This window comes from Marmota flaviventris, chromosome 17 (genome assembly GCF_047511675.1).
Source record: "Marmota flaviventris isolate mMarFla1 chromosome 17, mMarFla1.hap1, whole genome shotgun sequence".
NCBI classification, from domain to species: domain Eukaryota; kingdom Metazoa; phylum Chordata; class Mammalia; order Rodentia; family Sciuridae; genus Marmota; species Marmota flaviventris.
The window spans coordinates 66,014,256-66,032,717 of NC_092514.1; the positions used below are offsets into that span (position 1 = coordinate 66,014,256).

Genomic DNA, 18,462 nt, shown 5'->3' on the forward strand with positions numbered 1-18,462 from the left:
GCGGCCTTCCCCAAGGTGGTGCCTATAAAACTGGAGGTAGAGCCACAGACCTGCCGCCCTGTTAGATGGGGACACATTAGGGATGGATACAACCGTGAGAATCCCAAGGCCTCTGCCTTGGGGACCCGGTGGAGACGACAGTCTGGTTAGTCCGTCATGAAGCACTGGTTTGGAGAGTGGCGAGGATACGAGGGGAAAAAAATCAGGACAGTGATGTACAAGTCCAGCAGGACATCCTCAACCCCAGGCCCTGGGGCACCCCTTCCCCATCAAGAGTGTCATCTGGGAAACCTCCCTTGGGATCAGGGCTGTCTCAATGCCCAACGGCAATGTTGTCATAATGACCATGACATTCTTCTTAGGAGCTAACTTTCCCCTGGGTTTATCATTCTCAAAACAAATATGTTGGAAACTAAAAAGATAAACATGTTAAATGAGTTTCAAAATAATTAAAACAACCAACCTTCCCGCAGCCCATCTCACCTCTTGCTAGGACGAGACTCTGAGTTCTCTCTCAGATTGTGTTCAACCTCATACCAATGGGGGTACAGCACGTGCCTCCTTCTTGCTACCTCTCTCTAAGCCTCTACCAAAGCCGAAAAATCCCCTGTAAGTGGGCTCATTTGACTGGGGTCCTCAATTCCATTGTAAATAAGATGCCACAGTGACAATGCTAGCTAGGAAATTCCCAATAACCTCCCTCCTTCCCTGCCCCCAGCAGATGTACTTCTCCGTCTAGACTCCTCCTGACTCTCTTGCTGGAAAATTCGCTAAGCAGTACAAACAGAGCCAAGGCCAGGGGGTATCACCTAATTGAATGGGATGCTGAGTTCGGCTTTTAAAAAGTGACTCAGTAAAATCCAGAAACAAGTCTCTTCCCTGAGCCAAAAAGCTCTTTGGGCCAGCTTTCAGCTTAGGGTGAAGCCACTCGAAACAAATCTTTCCAGAAACACAGAGTGTCCTGAAAAGTCCTCCTCTGCACCCTCTTCAGAAGAACCCTGAGCCAAATCTGCAAACTGCAGTGGGCTCCCACCTGGTCCTGTTGCCCTGCGTGCTCTGGTCTCCATGAGGACACACTATTGGTCCCCCTTGGGAAGGTGCTGACTGTTAATGTCTCAGGATGGCATCATTTCAAATTTCTTGTATCATTTTAAGATTTCTCATAGTCACTCTGACCCCAGACTCTGCCCAGAAACGTGGTCTTTGCTGAAAACCTGTCTGGTGGGCTTTGGTGAGCAGTCATGTGGTACTGAGGCGGAGTTCACGGGTGGGAGCAGACACCTGTTTCACAGCTCAGAGCTCTGTTTACTACTGGACTCCAGGAAGTCACTTCACCCCGCCCAACCTTCAATTTTCTCATTGGTACAGTGGGAATAATAATGTATACCTAGTGCATTTATGTCTGTTATCCCCTGAAGTAATTATGTGAAGGAATAATAACAGTCAACCACATGAGTTGTGTGAAGATGAGGACCATTTAACCATTGCATCATGTAGCAGCTGGTAATAATAAATGCTCAAGAAACTTTTAATGATTATACATAATCAATAAATAGATGCAAGAAGAGCACCAGACATGCGAGAGATGTTGCATGGACGTCAGGTAATATCATAAACCTGCCACCACTTGTGCAGAGTTCTTCCAGCTCTGGGCTGCCAGTGACTTGAACTCTTGTAACAATCTCCTTAGACACCATTTCCAACAATGTGCTCAGGTCCTGGGAACTTGGTGTGTGTATCAGGAGCTGTCTGGTATTAGACGACTCAAAAAACAAACAAACTAGGAATCCTTCGTGCCAATTACTGATGTCCACCAGGCAAGAGCTATAACTTAATTCCAAACAGCCAAGACCATGGTTTGAAATGGATACTGTAAAAAGCAAGAAAGCCCCTCAGGTATGTCCACCCCCACACCCCAAGATGTCATGATAATGACGCTGATGAGACATCCATTCCTAGGTACTGGGGAAGTTCATTGAAAGTCTCATGTGCCACTGAAAATATCCAAGTCATCCAACACCTGATAAATACAATTGGTGACCGAATTAGTTTATCAGACCTTCTCTGACCAATTCTCCTTGGTGCAACAAATGTTTTCTGAGCATCCACCCTGAGCCAGACCCTGTTCCAGGCACTCTGTTCTCAAAGAGAAAAAACAAAGGACTTCTCCACCAAGAATTTGCTGTGTGAGCATGACCACTAAGTAATGTGACTTTTTTTTCTTTTTTCCTTTTTTTTTAAGAAGCATATTAACTACAGGTGCCTGATGAGCTATATAATTATTTTGACACAATTTCTATGCCTAATATACAAAAATTCCCTGTCAGACCTGATATCAGAGATAGTTTATACATTTCATAAGGAAAAAAAAATCACTATTTCTTCCTTACTGTCTTACCTCCTTTTTTGGACCAAAAACAGTACTATCTATTTTCAAGGGCTTCCTATGCTGACCTGGTTACCCTGGATCTTTGGTTGCTTCCCCCAAACAATCTCAACACACTTTCACAGGCTGACAATGTGCCAAGGTTAGAGACTGTGAAAAGAATGTGTCACTGGCCTTCGAAGGTCTTCCAAAAGTGGACTTCCAAAGATATTTAAACCGTAGCCACCTAAACTGTTGGATTGAGTGGAAAAGTCCCAGGGTGCCTCCCTAGAAAATGTGCCTTCTGGTAACTGGTTAAAATACAAGCATTTCATCTGTAGTTACACCACATATTTATTTTAGTTGACCAAGTACAGACCACAGAGCAAATGCACAACCCTCTCTCTTCTCACTGGCCAGAACCTGGTAGGTCAGGACAAGGGACCCTCCATGGCCCAGCTGTCTCCCACAGCTCATCAGAACTATGGATGAGGATCTAAGTCTTTGAGGCTATTTTAATTCCCAGCAAAATTAATTTGGCACAAATGCAGCAGGAGTCCCTTCCTTTGCAGGAAATACTTCTGTTACTGTGAATCTGGTACATAAAATAATCCACCCACTGAAGAGCAGAATTAGCAGTGGCGTTTTTGTATTGGGTTTGTATCCCTGAAATAATTTCTTTTTTAAAGTTTCCTGTGGGATCACGGCAAGTGGGTAAGGGCACCTGTAGGCGGGTGCCGAGGGGGCTTCCTCAGATGCTTATCTGGGGGCATCCCATAGGGACCTGCACCGCACTGAGTCTCTCTCTTCTCGTATTCAAATCCTCTTGTAAATACCTTTTACCCGAGTTTTGGTGCTGCCGGACAGCAGCATTAGGATGTGCCCTTAGGCCATCATGAAAACAAGGGCCTACTTATTTCTAAAAGGAAATTGTGAGGATAGCTAGATGTGTATTAGAATGTCAGCATCTTCATGAAACCTTCCTTCACTCTTCCAGAAGACGCACCTGAGTGTCCTCTCTCTTTCCGCTAAACTCATCAGCGCTTCCCCAGGCCTGGCAGCCAACCTGGACAATCCTGCAGTGTAACCGTAAGGCATGCTTAGCTCATCTTTGCAGTTATAAGATCATCCTGTACTGGGAGGTCAGGAGCTCTCTTCACGTTTTTACCCTTCACATCAGGGGACCCCCAGCAAACATACAATAATCTCATAAATTTACTCTCCATGTTTATAAATAGTCAAAGATCTAGAAAGCACTTTGGTGATATGGCCCGGCAGGGCTGCCAATCCCCACTTCAGGACTCTTTACTGCATGCTAAGGGACTTTGTATAACTCTGTGGCACAGGACCTTATACATACCTCACTTTACTGTCTTCTCAAGAATATTAAAAAAAATGTTTTAGAGTATAACAGCTTTGCTCACAAAATCAGCTTATTTCCATATTAAACATAAAAGTACACTTTGGAAAAAAAAATAGAAGATCCACTAATTAAATTTATTTCTAGATTTATTTTAAATGCTTTAATTTTTGTCATAAACAAATCTTTGAAATGTTGAATTTTAAACAACGCAGCAGCCTTTTTTATTTGATTGGTTTCTGAGACACAGGAGAGGAATGAAGAACAAAGGAATTCTCAAGATGCTAGTAAAGAAAAGAAAGCAGTTTTGCTTCCTGCTGCCCACCCCCCCAGGTCCAGTGGTCCACAGGACATCACTTCTGCTTTGCAGCAGTTTGTGCCCTGGGTTCCATCTCTGGCTCTAGGTGTGGGCAGTGAGTGAATTTGGCTTCTTCCAGGAGTTCAGCTGCATGGTCTTCACAGACCTGATGTGCACCCAGATCCGAAGCAAACCTCCCATCTGTGACCTGGTCAACTCCTTCACTGGTGCCCTTCCAAGCATCCTGCCATCAGCCCACCTGTGACGCTGTCTGCATGTGTGCTGGCTGCCTCCCCGGTGAGGTGTGACAAGGACCCAGAAATCCCCTGAACGCTGTTCAACTGCACAGCCCAGACATGAGAAGTGTAAAATACTATATCAACAGTGCTCCCGGGACAAGCCAAGGCCACGGTAAAAACACACAAGGCAGGTAAAAACAGATGACTTCCCACAAAGGCAACACAAGAGCAGCTATTCCCTCCGGATACTTGAAGCCTTTTAATAGACACCCCCACCACTGCTTTACCAATATCATCATTTCTGGGGGGATCATGAAAACAGAAGGGAGACAGTATAGTAGAAGAAAGGGACCAGGAAAAGAAAGGAGGGGAGGGAAGAGAGACACACTGGGGAATACAACTGGGCAATTACATGGTTCTATTGTGGGCACATATGAATATGTAACAGCGAATCCCACTATTATGTATAATTATAATGAACCAATAAAAAGAAATTTTAAGTGCCCATATCCAATGCATGGAATAAACATTCCAAATATATATACATATACATATACATACACACACACACACACACACACATATATATATATAGTAAAGAGTTGTTTGGCATTTGTGTTATTTTATACGTAGCATACACGAACGATTTCTCTCCCTACAATTTCACAGATTAATCATGGAAGGGTTGCATTATGGTGTTAAGTGCAGGACTGAGATTGGTATGAAAGGGCTGCTTCACAGCTTTTTTCTCACTTAAGGCATTAAAAGAAAACAGAAAGTATAAAAGGACTTAATGTGCTAATAGATATACGCACGCACGCACACCAACATAGATGCATGCATACTGGGGGGGCCTGAATACCGGGGTCTCCTTCTAACAGGGCGGGCCTCATGACAGATGTAACCTAAGACAAATGGAGACTGTTCTAAGGATGGGAAGAAGCACTGAGGGACTCTGAGCCGGTGAGATAAAATTTTATGATGTGAAAGGAAGAAGTCCAGGGAAGAACAGGCCCCAAGAGAACCCACCGCAGCCCTCCCCCATCCACCCCACCTCGTCGTAGCCAAGGCAGGGAAGAGAAACCCACCAGGGCTGAGAGACAACCACGCTGTGCCTCTTGGGCAGGGCAAAGTCACCCCACTACCCGCAAGCTCAAAGCAAAACACGGCCCGTTCCCTCTTCTACCTGTCCACATCTCTGAATTTGGTGGGGAAAAGAGAAGAGCTATTTCTCAACACAGAGCATTTTCGTGTGATTTTGTTATGTTCTTGTATAAAACCGCGAGTGCAGGGCAGGGATACTGGGCAGAGTCGCAGGCTGCACACCTAGAAACACAGATTTGGCTCAAGACTCCAAGGGCCTCTCCAACACGGAGCCGGAAGAGCGCAGCTTGAACCAGGAGCCACACACGGTACCATCCACCCTCCAGCTTGGGAATCCTTATGAAGACTTGCGGCAGCGGTGACTGAGTTCACCCCAAAAGCACTCCCATAAAAGCCCTCGCTTTCCTCTCTTCTCTGCTCAAGGTGTGGGGCTGCACTTCAGAGTCTGGAAAATGCCTGCCTCTCTTCTCCAGGTGCTGGGAGGGAGTACCTGGCCAGGGACATGCTGCTCATCCAGAAGGGGCAGAGGAAGGGCTGAAAACTTGGCCTGAGAATCTTCAAGGGGTCCTTGCATGGCACCCAGAAGCCCTTTCTTCACCAAGATCCCTGGCACTATGTGGAAAGGATGAAACATGAGAGTCCTACATTCTCCACTCAACTCTCTACCCTGAGGTCTTCATGCATTTGCAGTAATGCAGACTTTCAACTATGGCTGCTCCTTGCGCCCCAAGGAACATCTCAGTTCAGAAGAACTTGGCACGCTCTTCCACCTGGCTGCTGTCATCTGGGTAAAGCTGGTTTATCTTCCGGTACTTTCCCTTCCCTTTCATCTTGAAGATGGCAGAGCAGGTACAATATTTGTGGGTTTCACAAGCTTAGTAAAGCCCCCCCCCCCATCTGTGACTGCTTTGGCGCCTCTGAGCAGAGTAAGGCACTGTTAAGCAGGACAGGAATGGCACCTCTTAACCATTCCCCGTGGCATGAAAAAAAAAAAAAATCCATTCAAATTTATTAATTTTTCAAGGGAAAAAATGCTCAGGGCAGCTTTTCCTCTTAAATTCTCCTTCATTTCCCCCAAACCTTTCATTCTTTCAATGGATCTTCTTCATGCCCTCTAATATTTTTCTAGGCATCTGAACAGAGCTTTCAGTGAACGCATCAGGTAGGAGCCAGAAACATACTTTACCAACAATATGTGCCAATCAAGCCACCGACCTCGCTCTTCCCCATCAGTACTAGCTCCTTGGAGGAGCCAACCACAAACCCAATCAGGTACCCGAGAAGCAACACGTGACAGTATCCCTCAACGTGCCCCAGTCTCCTCACCTACAAAATAAGGAGGTTCGGTCTTAAAAATCCCTTCCTGCTCTAGAATTCTGTGATCTTAAAATTTATGCAGAAAGGATGAAACATGAGAGTCCTACATTCCCCACTCAACTCTGTATCCTGAGGTCTTCACGCTTTCCCAGGACCTGCTGGGTGCAGTTCAGTTTGGCCACCTTGCCACTCCCCGAGACGCACTTGAATAATTACACAGTGAGGCCTCCGCCCTGGCTGCAGAAAGCCCTAATCTCAGGTCTCTTCGTTCCAAAGACCAAAAGGTGAATTTTCTCTTTGGAAGGTCATGCACAATTCCATATCAATCAGGATGGCTGACCTTTATGTCTTTTTTTTTTTTTTTTAATCTCATGTACCTTCTTTCTTTCTCATATTAAGAAAAAAAAAATCATCTCTTATCTTTACTTTTAAGAATATTAAAATGAGGCTCAGTGCCGAATCTCCAAGGCCCCAAAGCAACTCTATCCACGGAGGTATCTGGGCCAGAAACCTGGGAGCTAGTCTCAACATTTCCATCTCCCTGGCCCCATGGTGACCAAGAACTGCTGATCTGGCTCCTAAATGTATCTTAAATGTCCATCCCCATTGCCATCAGCTCCCCCAACTCCCACTGCCTTTCCCCGGGGAGGAGGGGCCTCTGCATGTTCTCCACCAACCCACCTCCTGCCCCATCCATTTCCTAAGCCACAGTAACCTGTATAAGATGCGCACAGTGTTACATCACTCCTCGTGTCAGACTTCCCCGGGGTCCCCACTGCTTCCAGGAGGTTGTTCCAAATCCTTCAGAATTCTTAACAAAACATCTGATGCCTGACTTTCTCGTGTTCCCATAGCTGAGCTCCTTCCCGCATCTGGCTCTCAACTTGCTTTTCCCTTGTCCGGCACAGTCCTTTCCAGGGCTCCTTCCTCCACAGCACACACGTGCTTGCTCCCTTTTGCCTGCCTATTCCAGCCACTCTTGAAGCTCAGTTCGAATGCCGTTGCCTCTGTGAAGCTCCCCTGGCCACCTACGGCAAGTCCCTCAGGTACACCTGCTCTGCGCACCTGGGTCTGTTTTAACCAGTGACCTTTTTTTTAATAATTTTTTATTGGTTCTTTTTAGTTCCACATGATAGTAGAGTCCATTTTGATATAAATACATAGCATGGAATATATGTTATTCCAATTAGGACCCCAGTCTTTTGGATATATGTGATGGTGAGATTCACTGTGGTGTATTCATATAGGTACACAGGAAAGTCATGACAGAGTCATTCCACTGGCTTTCTTTTTCCTCTCCTGCTTCCCTTCCCTCATTCCCCTTTGTCTAAGTCACCGAACTTGTATCTCCTGCCTCTTATTGTGGATTAGCTTCCACATATCAGAAAACATTCGACCTTTGGTTTTGGGAGATTGGCTTATTTTACTTAGCATAATAGTCTCAAGACCCATCCATTTGCCAGCAAATTTGATAAAGTCATTCTTCTTTATTAACCAATGACTTTTTACCATCTACCTTCCTCCCAAAAAACTCCGTACAGGGCAAGGGGCAAATCTCTGTGATGGTTCTTGTACCCAAGTCACCAGACAAGAGTTTCAGAGCATTACAGATTCTACTTGACCAAAAGAATGAAAATGTGGGAAGAAAAAGGAAGAGAAAAGAGACATACAAACTATTTATGTGCAGCCTAGCCACACATCTGCCCCCTTTCTTATTTTTTTTTTTTTTTTTTTTTTGAAAAAGGGTCTCACTATGTCGCCCAGGCTGGCCTCAAACTCACCAACCTCCCTCCTCAGCCTCTGGTGTAGCACACTCCAGCTCCCCACTCCTGCCCATTCTTGATGGTACAGAAACAGGAGGAGAGAGAAGAAAAATGAGGAAAGTTAAAATAAGAGGACGAAGATAGGAATAGTGAGAAAAGAAGTGAAAGGATCACCCCATGATTCTTTGGGACACCTTCAAAAAAAAAGCACAAGGACTTTGGTGTTTTAGAAAAGTTGGCACACGACCTTTCTTCCATCTATTCTTATCTTTAGAATGCCCCAAGTGGAGAAGGTATTCCAGAAAGGAGGACAATATGGGGAATTGAGGTGGCCGAGGAAATAACACTTTTGTTTGAGGACAAGGCACTGAGCATCCATGAACTTGGGTGAAATTTCTTGTCCACAAAGAGATAAAACAAAGTGACCTCTGGAGGTGCCCTCTGGGGCCTTTGTAGAACATGGAAGCCCCAGTGCCCATGGCACCCGCTTACCGCTGCCTCTACCTCCATCTTAACCAAACCGTAGGATGTTTCAGTGCACTGAAGGTCAAATGAAGGTCACTGACGTTTCCCTCACTACACGGGTTTCAACCACCTAAATCTGAGTCCCTTGAAGCCCACCATGAAAATGCCACCTGCACTGAGAAAGCCACTCACAATCCAAGTTCCTCACTGGAAACAAGGGCCAAAGGTAGGGCTCTCTTGAAGTCCATAACTAAGAATGAGTGACTAAACTGATCTGGCAAAAGCAAGTCAGAGCAGAAATGCTTACCCACCCAGGCCTTCTTTGCAATCTTTTTTTTCAGTTAAAATAATGTTTTTCACGTAACACCCAAGTTCCCCTCCACCCAATATATTTCAGACACTGGCATTCCATGTCTCCTCCTGCTCAATCTCTCTAGCTGATCTCCTTTTTCTTCCTTCCTTCCTTCCTTTCTTTCTTTTGTACAATTAGATACAACAGAGTTATTCAGTAGAGAAAAGCAGAATCGGGACACAAATAAATGTAACGGTTTGGCAGCTCTAGGATCATTGTTCAGTGAAACAGATACAAAGTCATTTCCACAACCGTGGTACTTACAACAATACTGAATGGAAGGGTACGAGGACTCTTGTGAAGCAATCAGGAGCAGTTTGTTACATTGGCCAACACCAGGGACGGCCCCATCTGTTTAAAAACCTTTAGAAATAAACTGAAGGGTGACTTATGCTCACTGTAAACTCCGTCAGTGCGGCCTGTGCTATAAATTTGGTGGATTTAGTCAGTGTGGCTGCCCAGAGTGGAGGAGCACAGCTAATAATTCTCCTCCAAGGACTTCTCTGAGAAGTAGTCCAGGGCTCACAAGGACTATCAATCTGTTCATTAGCACAAGTCAAAGTTACATGAGACTAATTGAGAGCGGTCTAGTCATTAAAAAGGAAAATAAAGCCCAGAAATTCACATTAACATCAAATAATGGTTTGCAGGCTACTTACATCAGTGTCGGGTCCCTTGTCTGCACCCGGGCATGAAAAAGTAACAAACTCATGGCACCTCTTGTGTACCACAAAACAGCAAACTGAGAGAGAGAAAAGAAAACGAAAATTAATATATGGGCTTTGTTCTCCAAACAGGGCTACTTACTGTTAGAAGTTGTTTTCATTTCAATGTAAATAAAATCTTATAAACACTCATCAGAAGGCACTTCACCTTCATAAGCAACATTTTGTATTGATTGGACTCACTGATGACACAGTCACAAAATGCCAGAGCTGACAGGAGCCCAGGAGACCTATGCTGTGGTTCCCAGCCCCTAAAGTTGAGGGAGAGGGGAGCTAGAGATTACAAGACAGTTTTCCAAGGTACAAACCAGAATCAAAACTTAAAGCACCTTGCAACATCCCCTACCAATACATACATGCACTCACAGACGTCTGTGCACATACATGAGCAGACACATGTATGTAAACATTATACCCTGTGGGTGAAAATAATGCAAATATAAAAAAAGAATAACTGATTATAAATAACTCCTGAGCATCCCTTAGTGTGGTTTGCAAGACATCCTCAGTGAAATCTAAACTTAAGGGACTCATCAAGGCACAACCCAATCTCCAGAAAACAGCCCTCTGAAATGGGAGAAGTTGGGGTGCACTGAACAACTTCTGTTTGCCTGTGCTGACATGAGTTGAAGGAGTCCCTGCAAATCTAGCAAAATCTATTACACAGCAAGTATTTTCCGGGCTCCACATGGTTTTGATACCTACTCCTGGAGATGTACCAATAAAATAATCTGTTAGAGAACTTAGTAAACAATCCCCTAGAGGTTTTCAGGGATGATGTAATGTGGGGGAATATGAGCAATATCTGGTCCTTCAAAGCCTGAAGTCTAGCTTCAAAGGGCAGCCTCCATTACTGTTGGTCATCATTGAATAATAAAAAGGTTCTAACAATATACTCTCAGAGTGTTGGGGAAGTTGCAAGCTGTGGTTTGAATGTTTGTTTCTTCCAAAACTCACAATGAAATTTGGTTGGACTGGAGTGGTGTTGGGAGGTGGGACCTTGGAGAGGTGGTTGGGCCGTGAGGGTTTGGCCCTCATGAGTAGGACTAATGCCATTTCAAAAAAGCAAGTTCAGCCCCCTCTGCTGCTTCTATCATGTGAGTACAAGGTGTGCCCTCCACCTGGAGGAGGCAGCAAGAACACCCTTGCCAAATTTTAGCACCTGACCTTGGACTTCCTAGCCTCCTGAAGAGTGAGAAAATAAACTTCAGTTCTTTATAAATGACCAGTCTCAAGTATTCTGTTATAGCAACAGAATGCAACTAAGACACTGCACAAAGAAAGCTAGAACTCCTCTAATTCTCAGTTCGTGTGCTATTTTCTTCTCTCACCAATGATAATGCAACTCCCTGCACATATGTTAGTACATGAAGGAGATCAAAGAGGGTGAGCCATTTCAGTGGGTGGGAAAGGACAGCAGGTTTGCTGAGCGCTGAACTCCCAACAGGAGATCAAGTACTGAGAGAGTACTGAGAGGACCATGAGTGGTCAGAAAGAAATTCAGAATATTTTTGATGAGCCTTGGAAGTCACCGAGAGGTTTTACACTGAAAATAACACAGACAAAAGCAATATCTAAGATATGCAAATGGTAGCAACAGTAAGAATTTAATAGTATAGATTTGTGGCCATAAGACCCAGTTACAAGTCTTTTGCATAGCAGAGGTATGGAAGTAATTGTCCAACACTATTCAGGATGCCAAGATACGGACACAACAGATGCCAGAGAAATTTCAGAAGAATTTTAGGACTTGCTGATTAACCACTAAATATCCTATTTCATGTGAGCACACACATACATATGTACACACAGATGCACATTCCTATACAAACCCAGAGGATGAAGAGATGGGGTTTCCCTATAAGAGAAGAAGAATCAGGGGTGATTGTTGGGTGGGAGCCATCCCAGAAAACTTAATGAATGAAAAGATCTCATATAGGAGCAACCTTTTAGAGGTGGAACTGCCCAGGAGAGGGGTTATCTTGAGCTGCTACACACCATCTACCACGCCCAATACACCTGCCCACCCTTGTGCACGGCCAGAGGCTGGAGGAGGTTGGAGAGAAGCAGAAGAAAGGGCCCCCTGGCTGTCTGGGCAGCACTGAGCCAATCAAAGGGCAGCACTGAGCTCCTGGGAGTCCTCAGAGGAGCGTCCTTTCCACTGTGTTCTGCTAAAAGCATCTTGATTGCAAAATCCTCCAAGGATAGATAATAAAGCAGGGCTTCGAAGGCGCAAATTAATCTGATCTGCTCACAGCCCCCAGGCACAGAATCACTTCTCGTTCACTGGAATCAGAAAGATCAATTACGAACAGAAGAGGTTAGAGCAGCATTATTCCTGATCATGGTTTATTCTGGAGACGGTGTTTGGAGAGGGAAATCAGCCTTCCGATTTCCCACTTAATTGTTTAAACACCTAGGTCTTTCATCCTTTTTATTTTTTTTTAAGTCCTGTCCATATTCAGATGAACAGTGTTCAGAAAACCCATATTTGTCAAACCCCTTTGGAAAGACGTCTTGTCTTCTGCATCTGTCATTGCTATCTGCATCTACACATCAACACAGTGACACAGCTCCACCTGGAAGTATTGCTATTGCACACCTAATAAAACATGTCTCATTTCAAATTTTTTCCTGAGAAGAACCAGGCCATTACTGCCCAGTAAAACTTACAGGGAAGCAAAAAAAACCCACCCACCCCCAAATTACATCCCTGCAGCCTGCCTTAGGGGCTCCCTCCTCCTCTTCTATGCACAGAAGCTTCCCATTTCAATGAACAGATTCTACCAACAGGAGGCAGACAGGAGGGAGAAGGGTCTTGTGTTTCCAAAGAGTCACACTCACAGATGGGGGTTATCTGAGGACAAAGACCCTATAGGCCTGTTTGAAAATTCAAGATTCATGAAAGATGACCTCCAAAGGACAAGGAAATAGAATCTGCCCAACCTGGATGACCAGGGAGAGAAAGCCCGGTTGTACCTTACCTTTAACCCCACCCCCGTCCCCCATGGAAAAGATGGAGAAGAGGACCTTGTAGTTGGGCTGACTCTGGCTGAATATAGCATTTATCTGGGAAGGTCTGCCCCAGAACACCCAGCCATGACCAGAGATTCCAAAATGGCTGGTCTTGACCTCTGGTTTCAAGTTGCAAACTAAACTGGGTAATTCACATGCTATAAGACAATATAATCAAACAAGACATTTGAAAAGTCTTGCTAGTGACATTGAAAGAAGAGGAATAGATTGGGACAATAAAATAAGAATTCACTGGACTTAGCTGGAGATGGCCAGTATAGGTCTTTCCCTGGCTAAAAAATCGGGAGTTATTATCTTTCATATTTTAAAATCTAAAGGAGGGGATGGGGTTGTGGCTCAGCGGTAGAGCACTCGCCTAGCATGTGCAAGGCCCTGGGTTTGATCCTCAGCACCACATAAAAATAAATAAATAAAATAAAGGTATTGTGTCCAACTACAACTAAAAAAATAAATAAATAAATAAAGGAATTTATCTTACCATGTTAATGTGGAGTAAGGGGAATTGGGGACAAGGGGAAATAAGGTGGTACCTGTCTCATGGTACACCTCCAATAATACCTGCCTGACCTGGACAGCCAGGAAGACAAACTGGTAGCCCCTGAGCTGGGAGGAAGTGGAGACACAAATCAAGGCAGATTCTTTCTGCATCATGGTTTTTCAGGGGTCCAAACTCTTGGTCCTTAAACAAATCTGTGCTTAAGAAGCCACAGGCTGCCCAGAAAGTCTGAGTTGGAGCCTCATTTCAAAGACTATGGGTCACCTGCGTCTGTGAAGCCAAATGAGAGGATGGAAAACAGGAATCCAACCGTGTCATAAAGACACAAAGTCAATCTTCACGCCATTAACTGCTAAGCACAAAATCACTTTCCTCTAATCCTCTGCACGACACGCTTACTCTGCCTCCCAGACATGGATGACTGGATAACGCACATAATGTGGAGAGAACAGAGCAGTGGGACAAAGAGTGACAGAGACCACAGGCTCCGCCAAGTACATTCCTTAACACACCCTGACTGTGGAGTTGAGAATGCTCAACTGTGTCAAAAGCCATCATCGTGCAGGTGACTACCTGAGGGCTCTTGATCCTAGACAATGTCTCCTAGAAAGATCCTGAGAAAACGTACGTCCAGAAGCCTTTCCATACCCCATCCATGCATAAAGGTTTGACCAAAAAAAAAAAAAAAATATATATATATATATATATATATATATATATACACACACACACACACACACACACACACACATATATACATACATACAGTGAACTGACACTACGGATAAGGAAGGGGCTGTAGCAGAGTACGTGCTGTCAGTCAACTCCCCTTCAGAAGTGCCACCCGCCAGCACCGATCACCCACAAATCAGTAAGTACAGCAAGGGTTCTAACCCAAGGGGAAAGTTCAGCTAACAGTAATCAGTCACCACTATATGCCCACTAGGATGGCTATTGTTTTCTTTTAAAAAGAGGAAGAAAAGAAAAGGTGAAAGGAAAACTGTTGGCAAGGATGCAGAGAAATTGGAACCCACATCCGTGGCTGGTGGGAATGTGAAATGGTACAGCTTCTTGAACAGTCTGGAGGTTTGCTAAAAAATTAAACATGGGATTCTCATATGATCCAGCAATTTCACTTCCAAAGAGAAAAGAATTGAAAGCCGGTACTTAAAACAGATATTTGTACACCAAGTTTCATAGAAGCATCATTCTCAATAGGTAAGAGATGGGAACAACTCAAGTGTCCTTTAACAAATGAATGGACAAATGGAAGGTATTATGTACATGCAAAGAGCAAAATCCTGACATGTGCAAGAAAAGGATGAATCTGAATACATGGTAAGAGAAAGAATCCAGAGAAGAAAGAAACAAATGTGTATGATCCCACTCATGTGTGGCCGCTACAACAAGTTCATAGAGTAGAACAGGAGTTCCCAGGGATGGGGCCAGGAAAGGAATTGGGAGTTGGTGATCAGTGGGTTCAGTTTCTATTTGAAATGATTAAAAAATAAAACTTCTGGAAATGGATAGTAAAGGTGACTGGGCAACACTAAATGTACTTAATGCTACCAAATTGTTCATTTAAAATTGCTTCAGTGGTTAAATTTCATGCAACATGTTTTACCACAATAAAAAATGTTTAGGTACTTAATCAAACAAGAACAATATTCTTGAGATCATAAACAAGAGGCACAGGGAGTTGCAAACAGCTTTGTGGTCCTGCTGGTGTGAATTTTTATCATTATTCATGTTCACAGTTGAGTTTTAGTTGAAACTGAAGAAAGAGAACCAAGGTAAAGTATTGGCCTCCATTCTACAAAATTCCAAATGAAATCAGTGTCAGAATAGACAGGGATTTGGGGAAAGCTTGGAGCTCAGAGCCAAGGGCTTAGGTGACCTTTTAGTATTAGAGATGTGCCCCACCCCGCAGCCTCCCGCAGCACCTCAAGCTGTAAAGGTTGGTGGTAATGATGGGAATGAGGCTCCTTAGACCCCAGGTGTGGCCCTCTTACTAAATTATTGAGATACTTTGTCATCTAATACTATATGCACAGGGGGATCACCCCACCTACACAGAGCTTGCTGTGTTCACGGAGGGGAAAAAAAATACATAATGTTATGTTCAGTTTTCCACTTCACCTTAAAATAAATAAATTTCTTTTCTTTCCACACTAAATTCAGATCATTTCAAATCCATGTTATAGACATGTAAAATGAAATATAGGCCTAAAAATCCCCCATGCTCCAAAATCTATGGGAAAACAGCCATGCGTAACCGATTCTGAATTCAAGGAAGAACCTACTAAATTTAACAGTGCGACTTCGTTTAGAACAGAAGGCTGGTAGCTGAGCTTCCCTGATTCCTTTTATTCCCCTCCTCCTTCCTTAAATACATAAATGGCTGCCATCATGTGAGATGATTTTAATTAAATTTTTGCTTAGCTGGAAGGGATTAATGAAAGGTAACGTCACATCAAAATACAATGAAATGAAAATCTCTAAGGCAAGTCAACCGCTTTCAGCTTTGCAGGGAAAGTAATAAAAAAAAATGGAGCTTATATTATATTTGCATGTTAAAAGAAAATTATTGGTTTCAGATTTATAACAATGAAAACAGTCTTCTCCTGGGATACATGTTAAAGTTGTGTGAAAACAAATCAAATAAATGTGCCTTGTCACACAGCATAAGGCACGCCATTCTTCAGACGGCACACTGGCTCTGACTCCTAGCACGTGTACCGAAGACGCCCAATACGTTCTTTCAAAACTCCCTGGATTCCCCGGCCCGACCAGGCGTCCCTCTTCCCCCTTCTCTCTAGGAGAAGCATCTCTAATTTCACCAAGAATGTCGGAACCTCCTTTCCCTGCTGGTGGGGTCTGAGATCTATTTTGAAGAAGTAAGAGAGAGAGAGAGAGATGGAACGTGGGCCTTGGGGGAAGGGGGACTGGAGGGCTCATGGTGTTATCATCTTGCACCCCAAAGGGAGATCTCAGGATGAAACTGAGAGCACAGACCTGGGGGTTGGCGTGGAATTCACCTCCGGGCCCTCCGTCATGCGGACCAAGAAGTACCCTTTAAAAAGGTCATTTTCTTCACAGACACCTATCCCTTCGTATAAGCCATGAAATTTAATACACTTGAGCACACAAGACTGTGTCACATGTGCTTTCATTGTTTGTGCTCGTTGGAGTTGGCTTTTCTGTATTTGTAGGAGACAGAATTCTATAATGCTAATGGGAAAACTGGGCTGTGACACAGAGGAGACCACAGGGAATCCCCTTGGGCCTGGGAACCTGGTACCACACGGGCAGGAGAAACTACTCCTGGGCTGTCACTGAAGCAGCAGTTTTGGTTTGGGGCAAGTTGAGTGTAAATGTGTTGCGGGGTCACCCAGCTCTCCATGTCAGGCAGGCACCGGCACTTCAAGGCCAGGGGCCAGAGGACAGCGGGGCGCTAAAGACCAAGCTTTGAGGGGCGTGTGCCTGGTGAAGCAGAAATCCAAGGAGCAGGTGTTCCCATTCTGTGGTTGACGGTGGAAGGAGGCGGCAGTGTAGGAGCTGAGGGAGAGTCAGGGGAGATCAGGGGCCAGGAGCAGTCAAGACCAGCCAGGCCCTCTTCAGAAAGAAGGCTCCTCCAGAGCCATGGAGAAAAGATGAGCCTGCCAGGGGACTGCTGGTCCTGGCCCACTACGGCCCAGAAGCCACTCGGGGGAGAAGAAAGATGAGGAAAGGGACACAAATACCAATGGTTAGACACCGGTGTCTTCCTTCACTGATTTCAACTTATTCCTGTGTTCTCCAACTCAAAACTGACACACCTAACATCAACTATGAATTAATAAAATCCCAATTACTTCAGTGTCTGCAGTACCAGGGTTACCTATTTTATGGGGCTAGGGGAGCCTTTAAAGATAAATATATGATTAATCACGCAGACATGTTTGAAGGGAAATCCAAGGTTCACTTTATAAAGCTCAGATCAAGCAGTGTTTTTGTGTTGATTTCAGAATCATCTGAATCACCCAACTTTGCTCTTAGTTTCCGTTTTTAATTTTGCAACATGGGCCGCACATCTGAACCTCCACGAGCCAGGGTACATGTCAGGTTTCCTCATTTTGATCCTAAAGACTGCAACACGTTCGACCCAAGGGTGTATCAAGCTCATCCTACCTGGCTTTCTGCAATATTTTTAAGACTTTTTTGGGGGGGGGGCCTGGAATTAAAAGGGGACCTGTAAGAAAGAACAAAAGTCAAGGAAGTTGAACTGGGCTCTGGGCCTCTCTGTTTTGCCTTTTCTCTTCCCCTTTCAGTTGAAAATTCCCACAGTGGAACAGTACTTATCTCTTTTGCTCACATGTAAGAACTCCATGTAAGCACAGTTCTGCCTGCAGCGTGGGCATAAGGCACGGCACTCTCTTTGGCAAAAGGCACGCCCCTTTAAGTCCAAGAGCAACCCAGGTCTTCCCCAAAACGCCACGCAAAGGAAACGGAGGCTCTTGAACTCTGGCGGGATCCCACTTCAATTCTCACCTCATACAAAATCTGCAAATTTAACCACAGGTATGCAGTCCTTGGTAATAGCAACGTGTTCTGTGGCGGAACACCCCTGTCACAGGAGTTGTGGGGAATGATTTCAGAAATGCTACGTTTTCCATGCTAAAATAATGGCCTTCATTGTGGTTTGTTTGTTTGTTTGTTTGTTTTTAAGTACCGGGGATTAAACTCAGGGGCACTCGACCACTGAGCCACATCCCCAGCCCTATTTTTGTGTTTTTTAAATTTAGAGACAGATTACATGTGTGTACCCCACCAGGCCCAGCTGTCCCCCATTGTTTTGTTGTGTCCATTTTATGATGCAGCAACTGAGGTTCAGAGAGCTCACACGGTAGGTGGGCACTAAGTGACAAAACTGATGGGAAATTTGATGAGTTTGTAATAGAGG

The 18,462-nt window shown here is 44.5% G+C and overlaps 1 protein-coding gene across 1 annotated transcript in view; it reads right to left on the bottom strand.

Moving 5' to 3' along the window:
* Positions 1-18,462, bottom strand: part of Prkca (protein kinase C alpha) — a 394,797-nt gene that overhangs the window by 239,060 nt on the left and 137,275 nt on the right. The window contains exon 3 of the mRNA XM_027946194.2: positions 9,923-10,005. Coding sequence (XP_027801995.1) covers positions 9,923-10,005 — 83 coding nt within the window. The remainder of the gene's footprint in view (positions 1-9,922; positions 10,006-18,462) is intronic.